This window comes from Phoenix dactylifera, unplaced genomic scaffold, assembly GCF_009389715.1.
Source record: "Phoenix dactylifera cultivar Barhee BC4 unplaced genomic scaffold, palm_55x_up_171113_PBpolish2nd_filt_p 000085F, whole genome shotgun sequence".
Lineage (NCBI taxonomy): Eukaryota > Viridiplantae > Streptophyta > Magnoliopsida > Arecales > Arecaceae > Phoenix > Phoenix dactylifera.
In genome coordinates, this window is record NW_024067677.1 from 1,654,712 (window position 1) to 1,676,646 (window position 21,935).

At 44.7% G+C, this 21,935-nt stretch overlaps 1 protein-coding gene across 1 annotated transcript; it reads right to left on the reverse strand.

Moving 5' to 3' along the window:
* Positions 1-4,953: 4,953 nt before the first annotated feature.
* LOC103699379 (UPF0481 protein At3g47200-like) lies at positions 4,954-6,559 on the reverse strand. The gene has a single exon (XM_008781402.3). The coding sequence runs from the start codon at positions 6,557-6,559 to the stop codon at positions 5,126-5,128; it is 1,434 nt and encodes a 477-aa protein (XP_008779624.3). The 3' UTR covers positions 4,954-5,125.
* Positions 6,560-21,935: the final 15,376 nt, after the last annotated feature.

The following is a 21,935-nucleotide window of genomic DNA, read 5'->3' on the forward strand; positions in this document are numbered from 1 at the left end:
GTGAGAGGTGTTCATGTGCATTGTTTGGCTGGGTTTGAGGGTGCACAAGCCTCTACATGCCACCAATACCAGCAAGATCAGCAAAACTTGTTATAGAATTTTGCAAATACTTCGAGTAATTCTACTAGATAGATATATACAACTATTTTACCCTCTCAATTACCCATTCAAATTGACAAGAAGAGATGGTGCAGTCCACGATTACAAGCTGGATCATTTACGGATGGTCCTTGGTGCCGCTCCAGCGCCGGAGCATATATGTGGGTAAAGGAGTGTGATAACCTTTTTCAAATTAATTATTTATTAAATGCCCCTTCTCATCAATGTAAATTTCGTCCATAATTGGCAATGCCCAGCCCAGTTTAAGCTCAAGATGATTTTGTTTGTGGCTTGGGAAATTAGTGTCATTATATAGTATTGCTCCAAAAAAGAAGTTGGGAATGTTAGATACCTCAACAGAAGTTGCAACAAGATGTTGATGCTCATCGTTGACATGATATCTAAAAGTTTTTTTGGCTAGATATAAAAAATTAATGCTGGCCTTAAATTTTCTCCAACGACACACTATGCACACCTTTTCCTCCCCAGGAACCAGAGAGCACAAGAACAGAATATTTGGAACGTCTTTATCATATATTGAGTTTACCATATGCTGCATGGGTAGTTAAATTACGTTCTTATTGGAGGCTAGACTGGTTCCTTCGGGATCGGATGCCTCAAACGAGTGGATTATTGTTGCTGGACCCAATAATTCTACCTAATTCATATAGGTGGTCCTTAAATCAATTTGATTTGTTGGTTTCTAATGCTCGAGCCGTGCTCGAGCCGCAAGTGAAATTTATTGTCCAGGGATTTGGCTTTAGAAGATTGGGTTGCCTTGGAACTTGCTATCTCTGCCTCGCGGATCCTATCAACGATGGCTGTTTAAAGTACTGTACATTAAACACTCGGATCCTAAAAAGCTTGATAGTAGACTTCCAGCTCTATTGATGGGCTGCCCCAATTCGTTGCATCGGATGATAATCTTCTCACCCGGAGGAAGCTTCCACACATCCTTTGCTTGAGTGGGTCCCCGTCTCGTCCTCACCGTCCCTTGTCCATCTATTAAAATTAAATAAAATATGTCTTAAAAAGTTGAAGACAAATATGAACATAAAATATGAACTTTAAATCGAATTACCCTGGATCCGGAGCTCATCCTCCGGGCAATCAGCAGGAGGCTCGCGCTGAGATCCTGACTCGTGCTGCTGGTGCTCACATGGCTGCTGGGACTGCAGGAACTGATCAGAAGTAGATCCCACCTGAGAATGCTGGAACTCCACATCTCTAAATCGTCTCCCTCGGGGCATATTGTTACCTGGTATGCACAAAAAAGAATCAATATTTGGTTAAATGATAAATTTATACTAAATTTCATATTGCTACCCGGTCCTCCCATCTTTAGCTGCGGATCTCTTGATGTTAAACTGCTAACAAACAAAAATAGGATCATCAACACCATCAATCAAACACATTTATAATCTAACACTTACTATCAAACTATCAACCTGAACTATCAAACTAGTTGCTCAACATCTCCTGGTTTATAATCTAACACTTACTAACTGCTGCCGTACCTGGATGAAGATCCATAAAGAATTGAAACAACGAAGTCTTGTTGTACGCGAGATGAAAGTGAGCAGCCTATTAATTTCCATAGAGTTCTCAAGACATAAGATTCAAAAGATTCTCTTGGGTTCCCATTCCACTAGTCCAAAAGATTTCAAATGTTTTTCCAAGTTATACACTTTGATGATAATATTATGAATGAAAGTAGTACTACATTTAGATGACCACATGCAATTGAACATAAAAAGAAACAAACTACATTCCATAAATTATAAGTCAACTGTACTGGTCTCTACATTGCCATGGACCTCTATTTAAGTACTGGTTCTTCACAACAACATGTTCTACATTCTCTACTACATTCTCTACTTCCACCCATTGTCTCAAAAAGTGGTCGCTGCACCTACTATAGCAGCTGCCATAGTGATTTTGACCCAAAATTGCTACACTAAGCTTCATTGGGACTCTGTGGCACTTGGGTAAAAGTTGCCGAATATATCAAGAAAAAACATGCTATAGCAGCTGCTACACTACATGCTCAAGGCAAGCACTTTATTCCATAAGGGTAGCACCAGTTCCCTAATGGACTGGTCCAGCAATTATATATCAAATCAGCTGGACTAAGAGTTTGTTTGGAACAAGGGTTGGTTTAATGCTTTGTGCCCTTACCAAACGAATGTTGGTACTGGGTGCATGATGTTTATAACTTTGCCTTTAATATTTAATTATTTTTGAACAAAATATTTAGTGAAAAATATTGACATGTTTAAGTAGCCTGTCATAATTACTATATTATGAAGGTTACCTTTACATGAGATTATAAACTATATTTATATCATAATTACTAAAACTTATGTGATCTGAATCACTCCGATTAGCAAAAGTGATTATGCGTTTGGAATCTGGTTTAGGTACTAGAAAGAGATCTTTTAGAACGTTTGCTGTCCTTTGACCAAGCTGCAATAAGTCACCAAATCAAGCACACTGAGATGAATTTAGCAAGAAAGGGAAGAAGATAATATCTTGGTGAAATGATAATATCCACTATCAATGTCAAGGAAAAGATCATGTGTCACAAATCAATATTAAAAAGGTAAAGAATCTTATTACTGTGATTTGAAAGAAACCCAATATCATGTGATCTGAATGTTTACTAAGGAACATGATATAAGACAACAAACTTTCTTGATCTAAAGGATGTATCAGCTAGATCGGTTACTTTATTGATATTGTAACTAGCCATGAAAGACATATTGTACCTTTACAATTTAAATCATGTGTAAATTTATTGATGCCAGTCTACACAACATTTTTATTGGTACATATTGCTAAACAATATTTTCTAAATATCATTTGGTTGTTTTATTATTTGAAAAGTTCATCAATTAATCATGGTCTACCGGTGCCACAATAGAAGAAAGCCAGATCATCAAGTAAGCATGCAAGGTATAAGATCTTGGTCTTATAAGATCATGGAGAGTCAGGGGAGTTACAAGCCTTTGAGTCTTGGGCGCCTTGCTGCACTTCTTGCCTGCAACAGATATCGACAAGCATGCCATATTCGAAGATTCAAGGTCAAAAATTGAAGACTGACAATAATAGGTCCACAAAACAACAACAACAACATCATAAAACCATGCTACAGAAGTTATAATAAGACCATATTCAACACTTATCAATGCAAGTTCTCAGAAAAGTACTGGTAAATACCGTAAAAAATAAAAGGCATGACTAATGCATTACTATACTAATCAACTGATGAACATACACAAACATGCACATACATGTGGGACTGTGATATTTCAATGTCCCTGTGCTGCCCATCCATTTTTAGCTCCTTTATTATAATTGTGATTTAAATGTTTAGTCTTGTAAATACAGCCTATTCATTACATAAAATTGTGAGGAGTATTTATGTCATTTAATCAAGAAGGTGGGAGCAATGCAGTTTGTTTTCAAATTGAGTGCTCTTTCAGAAGAAATGACTTCCCTGTAAACAAACTTTCCTCAGGGAGGTCCAATTCAGAGATTACTCTGAATCAAGAGAGCTGGAAAACTTCAGAAAACTCTTTAATGAAGGATTCATGAGTGACATCCATTATTTAAGTTGTATCTTCCGTTGTCCCTAACAGCTTCTCACACTCTCAAAGTTGGCTACGTGACACAGCTGCATGACTCTTAAAGAGCATACGAGTCTTACAGAACGAACAATATTTCAATTACACCCAAAATTTAAACCAAACATATAATAGCAATAAGAATTCAGTTAAATATTTTCATCATTAATAAATAGTAAAATTTGTTCAACTACATAATGCAAATGTTCATCATATACATGGGGTATATGATGAAGCACAATAAAAAACACAGTGAAACTACACTGTGTTTCACTGGATCCGGGACTGTGACTTCTAAATGATTAATAAAAAAAGATTCGAGGCACTGAATTGCAATAAATTTGTGTTTCAACCAGAATAATCAACCAATTTGTGTTTCTTGAACCCCAAGTTGAGAAAGGGAATTTTGTGATATGAAGAGAAAAAAAAGTACATGAGAAAAGAAAAATAACCTTGAGAGCAGAGAGAGCCTGTTCGATTTGATCGGCAGAGAAACCTTCGAGCAGAGCTTGTCGTAGATGGTCCGGAGCCTCTTCGCTTTTTGAGCTTGTCGTAGGTGGCCGGTCGCTCGGTGCCGGAGACGAGAGAGGAGGATGCGGATGGTCGCTTGCCGCCGGAGAGGAGAGAGGACGAGAGGAGCTTGGCGTCGGACGTCGCTCGGCGCCGGAGAGGACAAGGGTCGGTCGGTCGCTCGTCGTCGGAGAGGAGGGAGGAGGAGCCAGAGGAGCTAGGGCTTGATCGATCGGGATGCAAAATGAGGAGGAGAGGGGTGGCCACTGGTTTTGATGTGAATTTGACTTTTGACGACGCTTATACGCGTCGTTTTAGGCCGGAATATACGACGACGCTAATAAGCGTCGTCTATTCCTAAGAATTACCGACGCTTAATAAAAGCGTCGGCAAATATTTGGGCGGTGAACTTTTTTCCGACGCTTTCTCCTAGCGTCGGTAGAAAAGCGTCGGGAAAAGACCATTTTCCTGTAGTGATTCGATCTCGTTGACAGCTGACAGCAAATTTTTATGGACATACCGCAAGTTGAGGGACGGCTGAATCTGATAGCCTAATGTTTTGTACCTGGAGAGTTGTATTCAATCAAAAATAAAGAGCTCTTACCCTTCAATTGTTGCTTCATTTAGTAAGGCACCAGAGTGACTTTTCTTGATTGATTTGAGTTGCCGAGGTATTGCACTACATAGCAACATGATTCAACACATAAATCATACGAGAGACTTAACCAGACACGCAACAACAATAGCTATAATCAGAATCGAACACTATGACAAAGCACACTATCCTGAAGAGCAGGATTGACTTTTGCTCGTTTGCAAACAGAACAGGATTCAAATTTCTTTTCAGCACTTAGCCATGATATGCTGAGGATGACAGCCACCGTGGCTGATCACCTTTTGTAGTAATCTAAAATAGCGTAGACTGATTGGAGAATAGTGAGTCCAAGGAGTACGACAGCTGCTACTAATGAAATGATCGTCCATGGATTGCTGAAATAGTCGTGCACAAGTTTGGCGCGCCACCTAGGCCATCTCGACTCGCAGTAAGTGTTCAAGCCCTCGCACACATCCGCAAGGTAGCTTCGTCCGGGAGAGAAAACAGCATGTCTGCTTAATTTGTTGAAGAGAGATGCAATGTCCGCGTCATCTACAGTATACGGTTGAATAATCCCTTCCCGGTGGAGCAACTCCACATCTCTTGAGGTGTCGATGATGCCATCCATGAACACGGTATATTCAGTGACATCCATCCCGTGTCTCCAGCTACATTGCTCCAAAGCAATCAGGTTTGCAAAAAACGAGTTCGTGGTCCCATCAACACTAATGGCCGGGATTTTCAACACCCCCTGATCCTCACAGAACGTAATGTCTAGAAAGCTACTTGCTGACTTCACCTCGATTTTCACTCCAGCCTCTGCAAGTCTAGTAATGGGGCGCAGGGCCCCAGGGCTTCTCCCTGAAAGCGAAGAATTGCTACGGCACGGCAACACCTTGGAGAGACAAGCCCTAGTCCTGTCGATTATTAGGGATAAAGCAGAATAAGTAGTCCTTGATCCATTACTGTCGCTTGTTGTGCTGGACACGTCTGATCTTGGGAAGCCCCGGATCCATCGGTGGAACAAGTGGAGTAAATGATCCACATCGAAGCCTTCGGCCGGCAGCTCTGGATCTCGATCTTCCCGACACAGTGATCCAAATTGATAGAACCTATAGATGACAGCATTCAGAAGGCGGGAGCTATCCCACCCTGGCATCCCCAGTGTTTCGAGGAGGTGCTGGACAATGAAATACGGAAGTTGATTTTCTAGCAGCATCAGGTCTACAAAAATATTAAAATCGAACCACCAGTTACCGTGGACAAGCGAACTGAGCTCCTCCGCTTGCAGATCCTTGTTTAATATTTGAACGAGGAAACATCCATCAAGTAGCAGCATCTCCACAAACTGATCGCTACCCATATCGATCACTTCCGAGTAGCAATCCCGAGCCCGATTCTCCAAATCCTTTATCTTTGTTAGGCCCTCGTTTTTTCCCCCGTTTGGAACTTTGGAGAGGTAGTGGTGCAGTAGCCGCCACTTGAGTCCCTCCATGGCCTTCAAGTCCTCCTTGTCATGATGGTAAGGCCCGATGGAGACCAGTTTTGGCTCGTAGGCAAGCTCATTGCCACGCCGCAACGTCGGGGGGACTCTGAAAATGGTTGGCCCAGTAGGGGGTTTTCTGTGCAAGGACTCGCGCGCTCTATCTTGGACAGATTCCAACCATGCTGTATTGATGTTCAAGCGGACATGTTGGTTGGCTTCTCCCGATGGTCTTCTTCCATTCATTCTTCGTTTTTTTTTTTCCTCCCCACTAAGTGCCTGGAAACTCTTGATGGGACCTTGAATCCTTTAAGTAGGCGAACCATTTAGGTTGCGGATTAAAAAAATAAATTGTATGCATAGGTGGTCAGATCAGTCTGCACTAGATTTTGACATAATTTATTACGAAAATATGGCCGATGCATGTATTATCTTATTTTTAATAATTTTTATATAAATAAAAAATAAATGAATGTCAAAATTAAGTGCTTTATTTTTATTTAATCTTAATAAAATGTTAAAGTAAATCAATAATAAAAGGATGGGAAGATTGGCTAACTTTTAATTATTGTCAAGTGGCAACTTGATGTCAATCCCGTTATTGTACGAACAGTTGCAGTAGAAATATTAAAAATAATTTTTATTAAAAAATTATGAAAATGACAATTTGCACATAGGGGTGTAGATAGTCTACACTAGGCTTGGAATATTTTATCACTGGATGGTGAACTATGCATACGTTATTATATTTTTAATTAAAAATATATTTTATGTAAATAAATAATCCTTTAACATCCTTTAAAAATAAAAATATATATTAAAAGCAATTGGCACTGGGTGGCTGAGAGATCCTTTAAGTTGGCGTTCCATAAAGTTGCAACAATTTGTACATACATGTGAAGCTATCCTTTTACATTTTGAAAATCATTTGATTATGCATTGATCTTGCAACTCATAATTTCTCTTGGTTAAATTTTGGCATAAATTGTGAGTTGAAATGGAACTGTGAAAACTTATTTGTGTTTTTGTTTATTCTTTAGTTCCATAAGGGTGCATATAATGCTTATGGGGACACCGTAACAATGTCCTACCATATTTCTGAACAAGCATTTTACTGCTGCTGCTTGTATGCGACAGTCACCAAACGAAACATGCATTTGGAAGGAAATGAGTTAGATAGGTAGCAACATCATATTATTATACTTAGATTGAAATTATTGAACATATATTGGCCAGACATGGTATCACTTAGCTTTGGGCTGCTAAGTTGTATTGCAATATGTCAATGTGCCATAGTTGTTAATCAACTCTTCTTGTCCTCCCTCTTCCATCCATTTATTTTTTTTCTCTCTCCTCTCGCCACTCAAGTGCCCAACTCTTGAGGGGGCGCGAGGAGGGCAACCCTAGAATCCTTCAAGTAGGCAAATCCTTTAGGTTACGAATCCCAATTAGTCAACAAGATTATAGTCAATGAGTGACAACTAGAAAATATTAAAAAAAAACTTGTATGCATAAGTGGTTAGACCACTCTACACTAGATTCTAACATAATTTATTACTAAAATGTGGCCGATGCATGTATTATCTTATTTTTAATTAAAAATAATTTTTATATAAATAAAAAATGAATGAATATATAAAATTAAGTGCTTTATTTTTTATTTAAGTTTAATAAAATGTTAAAATGAATCAATAATAAAAGGATGGGAAGATCGGTTAAGTATTAATCATGAAGGAGTCAGAATATCCTGATGCAATACACCAGTAATGCCTTTGATGTATCATATGATTATGGCATTACTTGTTTTGCCACATTGCTCTTTCTTCACTTTGATTGGCTGCACCTGAAGTATCGGAGCATCTCTAATGTTTTCTATATTACACTATATTACCAAAGAAAAAAAAAAAAAAAAAAAAAGGAGATTAGAGTTCTTGGAAGAAGCCATGGACTACTGGAATAGATTAGAGTTCTTGGAAGTGCGCAAACTTAAGATGCCAATTTTAAGTTCTGATAGTAGAAATGGATGCTGAAGTTTTTGCTCTTCCACAGTATTATGTAACAAACAAAATTATGCATAACCATAACCTTATTTGGTTTTGGAGTAACAAAGTACATATTTGTCCAAGATCCCAACATCTCTAGTTTTCATTAAACATGACCAAGCCGTCTGAAATCGCACCGATATTTCAGGCAACCAGAATTCCATCTGATGTTGCCTTCAAAAGTCCCCCACCCCCATTGTATTTTTTGGTTTCCTCTCATCCTACTTAAAACCTGCACATGAAAACCATTTTCTAGCAGGATCATCACCTACCAGTGACAAACATAACCCAACAATCTGAGTCTATAGTGTGTCTAAAGACTGCTACACCCAACCTCATCATGTACACCATTGACGAATTTCCACTATGACCGAGGTCAATGTTTAACAATACATTCTATGCTGATAAAACGGTTCTTACATTTGTTTGTGGGAGTAGTTTCTATAGTTTTAAATGGCACTATTGTCTGTTTCTGATGACCGAGGTGCAGTACTCTTTGACTACCTCCGCAACCTTTGCCTCGGCGCGGATGGCCTCCTCCTTAATCGAGCAGCCAAAGAACGGGTACCCATCGAAAATAGAGGAGCACAGAGGATGCCGGAGCTAGAGACGGACTTTACTAGAGCACCACCCAGAAGTCTAAACACCCTAGTACCTAGGCCAAGGAGCACTAGAAGTAAGAAGTAGAGCCTGAATGTTGGGGCGCCCTTATATAGGGGTGCATACAGCCCCAATTGAAGCGCCAGTCCGGCTACCCGAGCAGATCGAGCCATGTGTTAGCCCGGGTTATGGCATGGGCGATCTGTCGGATCGCTGCATTAATAGCATCTCGGAGTCGCCTCATAATGATGACAACTTGGATTGGTCCGGATCCGGTGACGCTTCGAAAAGACCGATTGATGCCCTTAATGCCCCTAACAAAGGTCTAGCCCTCGATTGAGGTAACGACTCAAGTTCCATTGCTTGAACCGGTATGTAGTTTAGCCTCAAAAATAGAGGGCAAGTGATGAAAAAAATATTGGATACCTCAATATTGGGCCAGACTTACCACCTTGACCTCGGAATTAGCCGACCTTAGAGGACTTCAGTTCTGTCTGAGCGGCAGATCAGCCAAGGAGAATAATCAACAAATGGTGATAAGGACTGACAGTCCCAACGACTAACAACTCTGGCAATCCGTAGTCATGGCAGTACCATGACCTGCGCCCCACCAGTGTCGTGCATGTCCCACATTAAATGGCTCACACATTGTGGCTGTACTACCGACCATTATCTAACTATCATTGTACGCCACGTCATGTCAGATAACGACAAAATAGGCTCCTCTATATAAGGAGGCAGCCTGGAGAACCTCAGGTACGCAATTACAAGTGATATACGCATAGTATGCATGAAATATTACTCATAGAGTCACCCTCTACTAAAATCCTTTCTCCTCCATACTATTATCCCGTTATTCTGACTTAGGCATTGGAGAGTCTCCAACCGGAAACTCTTCGGTAAGCAAATTTTTTGCAGACCGCTAGCAAAGGAGACCAGCACCTGGTGTGTCAACCAGCCTACTCAGCTCGTTTGTAGCCGAGCTCAGGAAGTCCGAGCTATGCTCCCACCTCGGTTAGATTCGACGACAACACATCTCATCCTTTTATTATTTTTTAATATTTTATTAAAATTAAATAAAAATAAATAACTTAATTTTTAATATTTCTCCTTTTATTTTTATTTATATAAAAATTATTTTTCATTAAAAATAACATAATGCATGCATCAATCACATTCACGTTCTAGTAATAAATTATGTCAGAGCCTAGTATAGACTAATCTGACCACCAATGCTAAGGTTGCAAATGGGTTGAGTTGACCCGTGATTCGACCCGACCCGTTTACACCCTATCTGACTTATTTTTAAGAATCTGTGGGATCGGATCGGGCCCTCAAATTAGACCCATCTTTTTTTCGGGTTTGGGTCTGAGTTTACTAAATCTCGACTCGACCCGACCCGACCCGACTCATTGTTTTTTTGAATCAATTTCGTATCATTTATCCGATGATCCAATCTAATCTGATCCAAACTCCGATTATTCATTTGGGACCTGCAAGCCATAAGAAATTATGTACTTTGAACAGCAACTGCAACACGTATAATCACTGATACATAAATATATCTATTTGCAAATAATTTATATTATTTAAAATAATGGAAAGGCCAAAGAAGATTCCTTCCAAAACGGTATGATTAAACAGCCCGCAAACATCACGAGATGCTTGTAACGGGACGGCAGCCAACGACTGCATTTGGGCTGCATAATAGAAAAAAAGCAGACTGTCGTTACTCTACTGGAGGCTATATTTGCAAACAATGCAGCAGTTGACCTTCTCTAACTTCACCCCACGGAATGCACATGGCACTGCAACAACCATTCAGGAAGAGATGCATGGATATCCGTGGGGGCTGACACCACCAACGTGCCGCACGTTTCGCGATGTCATCGTAGGAAACACGGTCTCTTTTTTTTTTTTTGGTAGAGCTCAGTCTCTTTGTGGGATGGGTTATTTTAGGGAGACCTTGACCCTCTCGAGAACCGAGGCCAGCTGTCGAGTGATGTCACTTATCAGCGTCACTATGACACCGTCGGGCACATGGGTAGCAACTAGCTTACCTTGCTGAGTTGCTGTTCATCTGTTTAGGATGGAAAATGGGGCATCACCCAACACAGGCCGACTAGAATACGGACTAGACCCAAAACCCAAATTTTTTAAATTGGATCTTGATAATGCTGTTGGGGGAAAACTCAAGTCGTGCCAGCCCAAAGGCGCTCGATCAGGGAGCGCCAACCAGAAAGGCGCTCGACCAGAAAGGCGCCCGACCTCACAACGCTCAAACTGGAGGCATCCCGCTGAGCAACTGGCTCGGCTCGGCACCCGTGCCGAGCCCATGCCTTAACCAAATATTCGACCCCAGCCTAATCCTTTAGAGAATCTGACAACTAGATACCCGACTCCACCGTACTCTGTTACCGTCATCAAGCCATTAAGGCACGTGACCACCGCAGGCCTTCGGCACGCCCTATCATTAATGCGTGTGACCCCTGCGGGCCTCCAATGCACTCAACCATTAAATGAACACGGCTCAAGATGATCTCCGGATCACCGGACCATCAAAGCGTATGGCTCTCCCTGATCACCGGTTCACTCAGCAATTAATGCACTTGCTATCTACGAACCCCAGGCCCACCACGACCGGCGGTTCAACCACTCTAACAGGTCTGATCAACCATGATAGTTCACTGACTCCGGTCTGATCCGGTCTTATTCTCCACAACGCCATTAATGAGCATGATCGTGCCCAATTATAACGAAAAAGACAATTTATCCTGTCACCTCTCAAGCAACAATATCCTTCTATAAAAGGAAACCTGGGGGGAAGGAAAGGGGACGGAGACACACAGGAACAAACATTCTCCTCTTTTACTCCACTCATATACTAGCCCCCCCTCTGACTTAAGCATCGGAGGGCCGGCGCCGGAGATTCCGGCCACCGGCTTTCTTGCAGGATTCTCCAGGAGGACGCCACCAGCTGACGCGCCGCCACCTACTGTTCCAGCAGCGGAGCTTCTCCCCTCTCGGCTCACGGTCGCCCCCGGGTCCAATTTCCAGCAACAAATACATAAACCTAATTTGATCTGAATGATTTATTGGATCAAAAATTATAGCCATGGACCATATCCGATCTTCTATTAAGTTAGATTTGGGTCTAAAATTAGAATTCGAATAAGAAAACGGGTTGGATCAGGATCAAGCATAATCCGATCCAATTCAATCCATTTGCACCTCTAATCTATACATACAAATTATTTTATTATTATTTTTTAGTTGTGCCTCATTGATTATATATATATATATATATATATATATATATATAAGGCCAAAATAATAGTAGTGATCACTAGGCAGATCCCCACTCAGTTTATCGAGCTGACATGGTAGACTGAAATTAGTAAAGTACATGGCAGATTGGTGTCAATTGAACCCCTCTACTACTTCATCACCAAGATTTATATTGAATGGTAAATTAAATGTTGTGATGGAACAATTTATTGAACAGGTTTTCACTCGATATTCAATTATTTTTCTCCTTTAATTTATGGATTAGTAGTATTTGGTCTTCTACCCGCACGATCACCATTCATGCTTCGAGATATATGATCCTATGTGATCGCATGTTGATTACATATGATCATCCTGATTAGGCAGTCGCATTTCAAAGACCAAACCCGATCCCTGATTACCCTGGTCCCTCTGAAACCACCAATGCAATCACCTTACACCTCAAACAAGACTGGTACATAAAGCATGATTTTAATTGCCAATAGAATATTTGCATATCTGGTGAGAGGTGTTCATGTGTATTATTTGGCTGGGTTTGAGGATGCACAAGCCTCTACATGCCACCAATACCAGCAAGATCAACAAAACTTGTTATAGAATTTTGCAAATACTTCGGGCAATTCTACTAGATAGATATAGACAACTATTTTACCCTCTCAATTATCCGTTCAAATTGACAAGAGGAGATGGTGCCGCTCCAGCGCCGGACCATATATGTGGGTAAAGGAGTGTGATAACCTTTTTCAAATTAAAGTATTTATTAAATGCCTCTTCTCATCAATGTAAATTTCGTCCATAATTGGCAATGCCCAGCCCAGTTTTAGCTCAAGATGATTTTGTTTCTGGCTTGGGAAATTAATGTCATTATATACTATTGCTCTAAAAAAGAAGTTTGGAATGTTAGATACCTCAAATGAAGTTAAACAAGATGTTGATGCTCATCGTTGACATGATATCTAAAAGTTTTTTTGGCTAGATATAAAAAACTAATACTGGCCTTAAATTTTCTCCAACGACACACAATGCACACCTTTTCCTCCCCAAGAACCAGAGAGCACAAGAACAGAATATATGGAACGTCTTTATCATATATTTATCATATATTGGGTTTACCATATTCTGCATGGGTAGTTAAATTTCGTTCTTATTGGTGGCTAGATTTGTTCCTTCCGGATCGGATGCCTCAAACGAGTGGATTATTGTTGCTGGACCCAATAATTCTACCTAATTCATATAGGTGGTCCTTAAATCAATTTGATTTGTTGGTTTCTAATGCTCGAGCCGTGCTGGAGCCGCAAGTGAAATTTATCCTCCAGGGATTTGGCTTTAGAAGATTGGGTTGCCTCAGAACTTGCTCTCTACCTCGCGGATCCTATCAACAATGGCTGTTTAAAGTACCGTACATTCGATCTCATTGACAGGTGACCCCAAATTTGTATGGACATATCACAAGTTGAAGGACAGCTGAATCTGATAGCCTAATGTTTTGTACCAGGAGAGTCAACTTCAATCAAGTATAAAGAGCTCTTCCCTTCAATTGTTGCTTCATTTAGTAAGGCACCGGAGTGACTTTTCTTGATTGATTTGTGTTACCGAGGATTTGCACTACATAGCAACATGATTCAACACATAAATCATACGAGAGACTTAACCAGACACGCAACAACAATAACTATAATCAGACTCGAACAATATGACAAAGCACACTATCCTGAAGAGCAGGATTGACTTCTGCTCGTTTGCAAACAGAACAGGATTCAAATTTCTTTTCAGCACTTAGCTATGCTATGTAGAGGATGACAGCCACCGCGGCTGATCACCTTTTGTAGTAATCTAAATTAGCGTAGACAGATTGGAGAATAGTGAGTCCAAGGAGTACAACAGCTGCTCCTAATGAAATGATCGTCCATGGATTGCTGAAATAGTCGTGCACAGCTTTGGCGCACCACATGGGCCATCTCGACTGGCAGTCGGCGTTCAAGTCCTCGCACACAGCCGTAAGGGGGGGAACATGGGAGAGTTACATTTCTAGAGAATGTGGCCTCGCACTAATATTTTAAATTTTTAATACATGGAGTAGGGGGGGGAACATGAAATTAATACATGAATTTCTAGAGAATATGTGGAATAAAAGCCGTGCAGCTATAACATGGGAGAGTTACATTCTTAATTGGAATTAACAAACAAAACTTATTAAAAATAAATGGGTATTTCTATCTAGACTTGTTCTGTAAAATGGAGGTACACAAATATGGATCTAATAAGATTAAACCACTGTCAGGGAAATAGAGCTGTGGCTATATCTTGTTATGCAGTCGTTGAATGTGTAGATTAGTAAACAAACTTTAAATTACAATGATATGATCCCCTTATGTAAAGAAGAATATTGGGTAGCGAGGAGGGTGAAAAATTTCCCCATCATGATGAGATTTTCTAAGTTGATTAGCCATAAAATTAGGAGCATAGATTAAGAAACTAATAAGGTATAGGAATGCTGGGGGATGAAAGTGTAGATGATATACACTCTGAAAAGCCCCATGAAGATGAGATTAGCATAGGTTGAAGGGTTTGGAAAGAGTCACAGAGACCAAAAATGACCTGGATTCAACTAGCTTTTGACACATACCAATGACAGCATGAGGCTTACATTTCTGAATTCATTTTGATTTGATAATGTTTTTTTTTGTTTGCTGTCTTTTCTATATCCTTTGCACCTGTTTTCCTTCCACTGTACAGGTATCGTACAACTGTTCTTTCCTTTGTTTCTTTCTTAGTACTCTATACTTGTTATATATCAACGACAATTTACAATTAGATGTGTGGGTGTGCGCATGTGTGTTTGCATGCATGTGTGTCTATGTATTCATATCATTGATTGGCTTCTACATCATATAGGCGTATGTTCAGCGGCCTGAGACTAGCCGTTTGAAGTTGATACAACTTGAGCAGGAGCTTCAACGAGCACGACAGCAGGCATGATGAGTGTTATTTCTTTTTCTTTGTTGATTAGCACCAACTGGTCGAATTGCTTTTCTAAGAAACAAAGATGAAATCTGTTGCTGGAAATTGGACTCGGGGGCGACCGTGGGCTGAGAAGGGAGGAGCTCCGCTGCTGGAACTATAGTTGGCGGCGCGTCAGCTAGTGGCGTCCCCCTCGGAGAGTCCTGCAAAAAAGCCGGTGGCCGGGATCTCCGGCGCCGGCCCTCCGATGCTTAAGTCAGAGGAGAGCTGGTGTATGAGTGGAATAAAAGAGGAGAATGTTTGTTTTTGTTTTTTTTTGTGTCCCCCCTTTCCTTTCCCCCTCAGGTTTTCTTTTATAGAAGGATATCCTGTTACCTGGGAGGTGACAGGGTAGATTGTCTTTTTTATGATAATTGGGCATGATCGCGCTCATTAATGGCGTTGTGGAGAATAAGACCGGATCAGACCGGAGTCAGCGAACTGTCATGGTTGATCGGACCTGTTGGAGTTGTTGAACCGCCGGCCGTGGTGGGCCTGGGGTTCGTAGATAACAAGCGCATTGATTGCCGAGTGGACCAGTGATCAGGGAGAGCCATACGCTTTGATGGTCCAGTGATCCGGAGATCATCTTGAGCCGTGTTCATTTAATGGTTGAGTGCATCGGAGGCCCGCAGGGGTCACACGCATTAATGATAGGGCGTGCCGAAGGCCTGCGGAGGTCACGTGTCTTAACGGCTTGAGGACAGTAACAGGGTACAGTGGAGTTGGGTATCTGGTTGTCAGATCCTCTAGAGGATTAGGCGAAAGTTGGATATTTGGTTAAGGCATGGGCTCGGTACGGGTGCCAAGCCGAGCCAGTTGCTCAGCGGGGTGCCTCCAGCTTGAGCGTTGTGAGGTCGGGCGTCTTTGGTTGGTGCTCCCTGGTCGAGCGCCTTTCTGGTCGGCGCTCCCTGGTCGAGCGCCTTTCTGGTCGGCGCTCCCTGGTCGAGCGCCTTCGAACTGGCGTGACTTGGGTTTTCCCCCCAACACTACCCCCCGACTTCCGAGTTCCAGCTGGCCACCAGCTTGAGCGCGGGAAGTAGTTTTAATCGGGCTATTATGAGTTAAGAAAATTTCGAATTATCGCGCGTTTCGAGGTGCTTTTAATAGGCGGCGTCTCTTCTTTCCCGAAACGTCTTATTATTAGGGTGCCTTCTCCAAAGTGTCCTTGCGTCGTGGGCTCATGATAGGGCCGCACGATCCGATGAGGCGCTTCTGTGTTCGAAGCGTCAGTCCGAATTAAATGTGGCGCTCCGTCTTTCGGGCCAATACGCATCGTGATCTGAACGGGGAGCAGCGTTTTTTCTTGCTGATCTGGGCCGTTGGGGGGGGGGGGTTTATATAAATCCTCACCTGGCCGCCTCCTACTTTCTTATTGTCTCCTTCCTCCAGCTTCTCAGTCCGAAGCTTCCGTTCCGCCATTACCTCCGGCGAACTCCCGAAGGTGTTTTCTCTTTTATTTGTTCGGAACTTTCCCTTTTTTCTGTTCCCAATGGGTCGTGGTCCGAGTGAGTCTGGGTCTACCATGAGCGAGCTAGAGGTTGAGATGGTCGAGGAATTGTTTTTTCCTCTGCGGGGGTTCCGTTTGGAACCTGGTGGGTTGGGGGACCGGGTAACGAACCCCCCTGTAGGCCGGATCGGAGTGTACTCGGAGGCACTCTGGGCCGGCCTACGATTTCCCCTGCATGGGTTTGTGAATGAGTTGCTTGGGGAGTACGAGATTGTCCCTGCGCAGCTCGCTCCAAACGCATGGAGGACAATTATCGGGTTCCTGTCCCTGTGTATGGCGTACGGGATTCCGTCTTCCGTGAACGTCTTCCGGCGACTTTTCTCGCTCAAATCTAACCCGGGAGACGGAGAGTGGCTCTATATTGCCTTTCGGGCTGGTCGGCCACTCTTTCACGGCGCCCCGTCATCCATTTATGGTTGGAAGGAAAAATTCTTTTTCTTGAGTTCCGAGCGACCATGGGGGTTCAACCCTAAGTGGAGGCGGAGCCGGCTCAAGATCGCTAACCAACTCCCCAGGCTTTCCTCACGTGAGCAGGGGATCCTTGACACTATCCGCAGCCTCGGAGATGGCATCCTTCTGAACGGCCTCGTGAACGAGGATGCTTTGACCAATGTTGGTTTGAGCTCGGCGCGCTCTCCGGGTAAGGGTGGTAATTAGGGAATTCTCCTTCGTCCTCCTTTTGCAATGTTTGGCTAACTTCTTTTGTTCGTCTTCGCAGATATTGCGAAAATGGTGACCAAGAGCGACGTCTTGTACGCCCGTTTCCGGAAAAGGGCGGCCGAGCTTGCGGGAGACCCGCCTGAGTTTAAAAAGAAGAAAGCGAAGACCTCGGCTACCGTGGCCGCCGAGAAGGGTGCTCCTTGTGCCGAGCATTCCGAGGCTGGTCGAGGTGCGAGCTCTGCCGGAGCTACGGTGGCGCTCCCGTGCCCGGCGCCGATTTCGCAAGTTCCTGGTCGGCAGGAAGTTCCGAGCGCCGATCAAGGAGGGGTGAGTTCTACGGCGGTCTTCGCGCTTGCGTGCCCCGCCCCAACCCCCCAGCAATCGGATCGGCAACCTGACCGACCCCAACTCCCTAGTCCCGATCCGGGGAGCAGCCAGGAGGCCGCGGAACCGCGCCCAGCGAGCCCAATAGAGCCCAGCCTACCGGGCCCGTCGGGTCGTCAGGAGAAAGTGCCCTACGCTCCCGGCTGGGCGGTTTTCGAGGGTGATTCGGCGCTCGATAATCCCCAGACGGCGCGTGAAGTTCTTCGGGTCGCGCTGCTCCCGGCCGACCAGGCCAAGATCCGATCCATGAATTATGGTGCCTTCATGGATGCGACTGTCTGCTCTGCCATCCGGGTAAGTTAGCTTTCGTTTTTGTGTAAGTTCGTTTCGAATTGGCTTGGATTTTGTTTCTTATTTCCTTCTTTTACAGCACCTTCACGAGATCAAGACGCTGATGCACATAGTCCAGGACTACCGGGACCGGGCCCGAAGGCATCAACGCAGGCAGGAGGAGGTCGAGGCAAGGTGCCTCGCATCCGAGGCCGAGCAAAAAGTGCTTCAGACAAGGGTGGAGGCAGCCGAGGACGAAATTCGGGCTCTGACCGCCAAGCTCGAAGGGGAGAAGGGCGCGCACACTCTAGTCAGATCTGAAGTGTGCGCCGTGGAGGCTCGTCTGGCCGAGACCGAGTCGACGCTCGCCATCCGCGAGCAGGAGGTGGGGGAAGCTCACCTCAAGGCTCAAGAGCTCGAGGCCCGTTTGCTCGACGCGCAGTCTTTGCTCGTTGCTCGCGAACGGGAAATAAAGAATTTGGAGCGGAAGGCCGCCTATCACGAGGCTCGGGAGAAGGAGGCTCGGGAGCAGGCCCAGGACGCTGTTAAACTCTTCCATGAATCGGAAGAGTTTCACGACCTATTAGAAGAGGAAGGCGTAAACGTGCTAATTCAAGGCTTCAAGGACTTCCGCAACCAACTGCGGCGACTTCTTCCAGACTTCGACCTTAACCTGCTTCAACCAGGAGCGGGGGTCGAGGAGTCAGAGGCGGAGACGGAAGCTCCGACAGCTGACGAGACTGCCCAGGAGGGCCCGGCCGAGGCTCCCGAGAATGCTCTCGAGGTCGCGGAGGCTGAGGTAGAAACCTTGGTCACAGAGGAACCAGCTGTTTCTGAAATTGCCGAGGATAGTAGAGCCGAGTCTTGAAGTTTTCCATTTTCTCTATTTTTGTAAATTGGGATGGTCTCCATATTGTTAAGGCCGAGCCCAAACTTTGTACTTGGCCTTCGGGCTTTTTTAAATGAAATGAACACTTTCTTGACTTGTAATTAATTTATATTTCGATTTTTGGTAGACCTAAGTTTCTTCACTTGGATCCGCTTTAGGTTCCAAGGACTTGGGCTCCGCAGCCTCAATTTCGTTCGCTATATAGTTAGACCTGCGTTTAGGCTCGGTCATATTTATCCAAGCCTTAACCCTTTTTTCCTCCGCACGAGAGGGGGGAATGATGGCGGCTGGGGATGAAAGGGTTAGGGTTTGTTGCCCTAACCCTTTTTTCCTCCGCACGAGAGAGAGAGAGAGAGAGAGAGAGAGAGAGAGGGAAAAAGGTAGGGATCGGGAAAAAGGCAGGCGATCCGTGGGTTTGGTGGCCTTTTTCCTCCGACGACGCTTTGAAGCGTCGTCTTATTTTAATTTCATCCAACGCTATACAAAAGCGTCGTAGTATGTCAGCGCTGTTTCGAAATTTGCCGACGCTTTCTGTTAGCGTCGGCGAAAAATAGTCGACAAAACCCTATTTTGTTGTAGTGAACACTACACAAAAAAAGAACATTACCGACTCTTATTTGCCGACGCTTATTCCAAGCGTCGGCAAAAAAATTTTCCCGTCAACATTTGCCGACGCTTTTTAAAAGCGTCGGCTAATGACGACGCTTATAAGCGTCGTCGAAGTTAATATGTAATTGACGACACTTTTAACGATGCTTTTTAGCGTTGTTAAATAACGACGCTTAAAAGCGTCGTTAAAAGCGTCGTCGGAAGCCAAAAAATCACCTCATTTTAGTCCCACATCGGCGGATCTGAAAAAAAAAAATTATTTATATAGCCAAACCCAACCACTCTGCACGGACGGAATGAAGGTACCGATCGGGAAGGTTGTTTGTATTTCTGAATGGAGGAGAAGATGCGAGAAGATGCAGACAGGAAATGGTAATTTTTTTTGCAAATGGGAATTCGCGACGCTTTAAAGCGTCGGAAATTTGCGACGCTTTAAAGCGTCGGAAAAGAGCGACGCTTTTAAAAGCGTCGGAAAATATTTTTTCCACTGTAGCATAGGCGACGCTTTACCGACGCTTTGGAAAGCGTCGGGATGGTTTCTGTTGGGGGAGAATAAGATTTTTTCTCAAATGACATAAATGCCCCTAAGAAGCCGTACAACTTCCGACCCCGGACGGCCGAAGTCGGCGTCCGACTTCGAAACGCCCAACCTCGAGACCTCCGACCTAAGAAAAACCCCGATGTTCGAGGTCTACTCTTGTCAGCCACCTACTACGGTCGTGCGCCTCAGAGGTCTGGCCGAGGACCATACCCTGACGCCCCTCTGGCATTTATTGCGCATGGTCGCTGTAACCCTCCGGCTTACTCCACAATAAATGCGGATCTCCGGCTTACTCCACAATAAATGCGGATCTCCGGCTTACTCCACAATAAATGCGGATCTCCGGCTTACTCCACAATAAATGAGGATCTCCGGCTTACTCCACCATAAATGCGCATGGCTCCTGTCATCTACGGACTCTCAGCTCTCCACGGCAAATCAGCCCAGCAGAGTCTAGTCAACTATGATAAGTCTCCTGATCTCGGCCATACCTCCGACACCAATGCAATAATTCGTCTGACAGCGTGCTAGTTCGGGTTATACGACGCCCTCACTGCCGACATCAGAGCAATGATTCGCCTGACCATGCGCCGACCTGAACAACATGCCGAGCCGTACTACGGCCTCGCCCTGTTACATCGCAGGTAAACCGACCCCCGCCTATAAAAGGGAGCCTTGGCCTCTCAGGAGGGGGTTGGAAGATTGATACACTCTACAGACATTATTTATCTCCCTTTCTACACTATTTGCCCCCTCCCTGACTTGAGCGTCGGAGGGCCGGCGCCGGAAAACCCGGCCACCGGTTCATGTGCAGGCACCTGGACGGAGGACGCCGCCAACTGACGGATCGCCGCTTCGCCACGAGGACCTGCCGCCCCTTCTCTCCGACCGCCCCAGACGGAGGACGCCGCTCGCCGACGGACCGCCGCCCCGCCGTGAGAATTCATCGCCGCTCCCTCTCCTCGATCGAAGACTGCCCCCGGGTCCAATTTCCAGCAACAGTTGGCGCTAGAGGAAGGGCCCGAGTAGCAGTCATGAAGTTGAGGAGTAAGGGAGCCTCTAACATCTCCCGGCGTCCCCCGCAAAGCCCTGGACACTCTGTCCAGAATTCTCCAACTCCGGCTGACCCAGTTCCTCTGGTCCAGCCGGAACAGTTCGACGCCTTGGTACAGCAAGTCCAGGCCCTGGCCGCCGCCGTTCAGAGTTTGCGGCGCGAGGAAGCCTTACCTACGCTCCCCCCACGGGCTCAGGCCCCGCCGGAGTGTCTCCCCAACGGCCCGATTTTCCCAAGCCAAAACTTGCATGGCTCTTCTAGAGCCAACAACGGAGAACGAGCTTCTCCCCGGAGGGAATTACCGGGAGAAGGTTTCGATCGGAGGCCCCAACTTTCTGAGGCAGAGTCAGCCCCAGATCACCGTGAGCCGGCGCAAACCACAGCGACAATCCCACGGGTGGGGGAGCTCGACCGGAAAGTTGAGCATCTGGAGCGTCAGATTGCGGCGCTCCACAGCAAGAAGGCAAGACAAGAGGGAGACTTTGAGTTCACCACCAAGTCCCCCTTCTCCCGCCAGATCGAGGATGGGCCGGTTCCCGCGAGGTTCAAAATGCCTCAGGTGGAACCCTACAACGGGACGACCGACCCTCTCGACCACCTAGAGAGCTATCGGGCCCTCATGGCCCTACAAGGGTCCTCGGAGGCCATGCTCTGCAAGGCCTTCCCAGCGACCCTCCGAGGGACCGCTCGGCTTTGGTTTTCTGGACTGAAGCCGAATACGGTGTCCTCTTTTGAGCAGCTCGGCAGGCAGTTCGCCACCAACTTCGCTGCCAGC

What these genes read in the sequence shown, in the direction of transcription:
- LOC103699379 (XM_008781402.3), bottom strand. Translation starts at nt 6,559, where the DNA reads ATGAATGGAAGAAGACCATCGGGAGAAGCCAACCAACATGTCCGCTTG.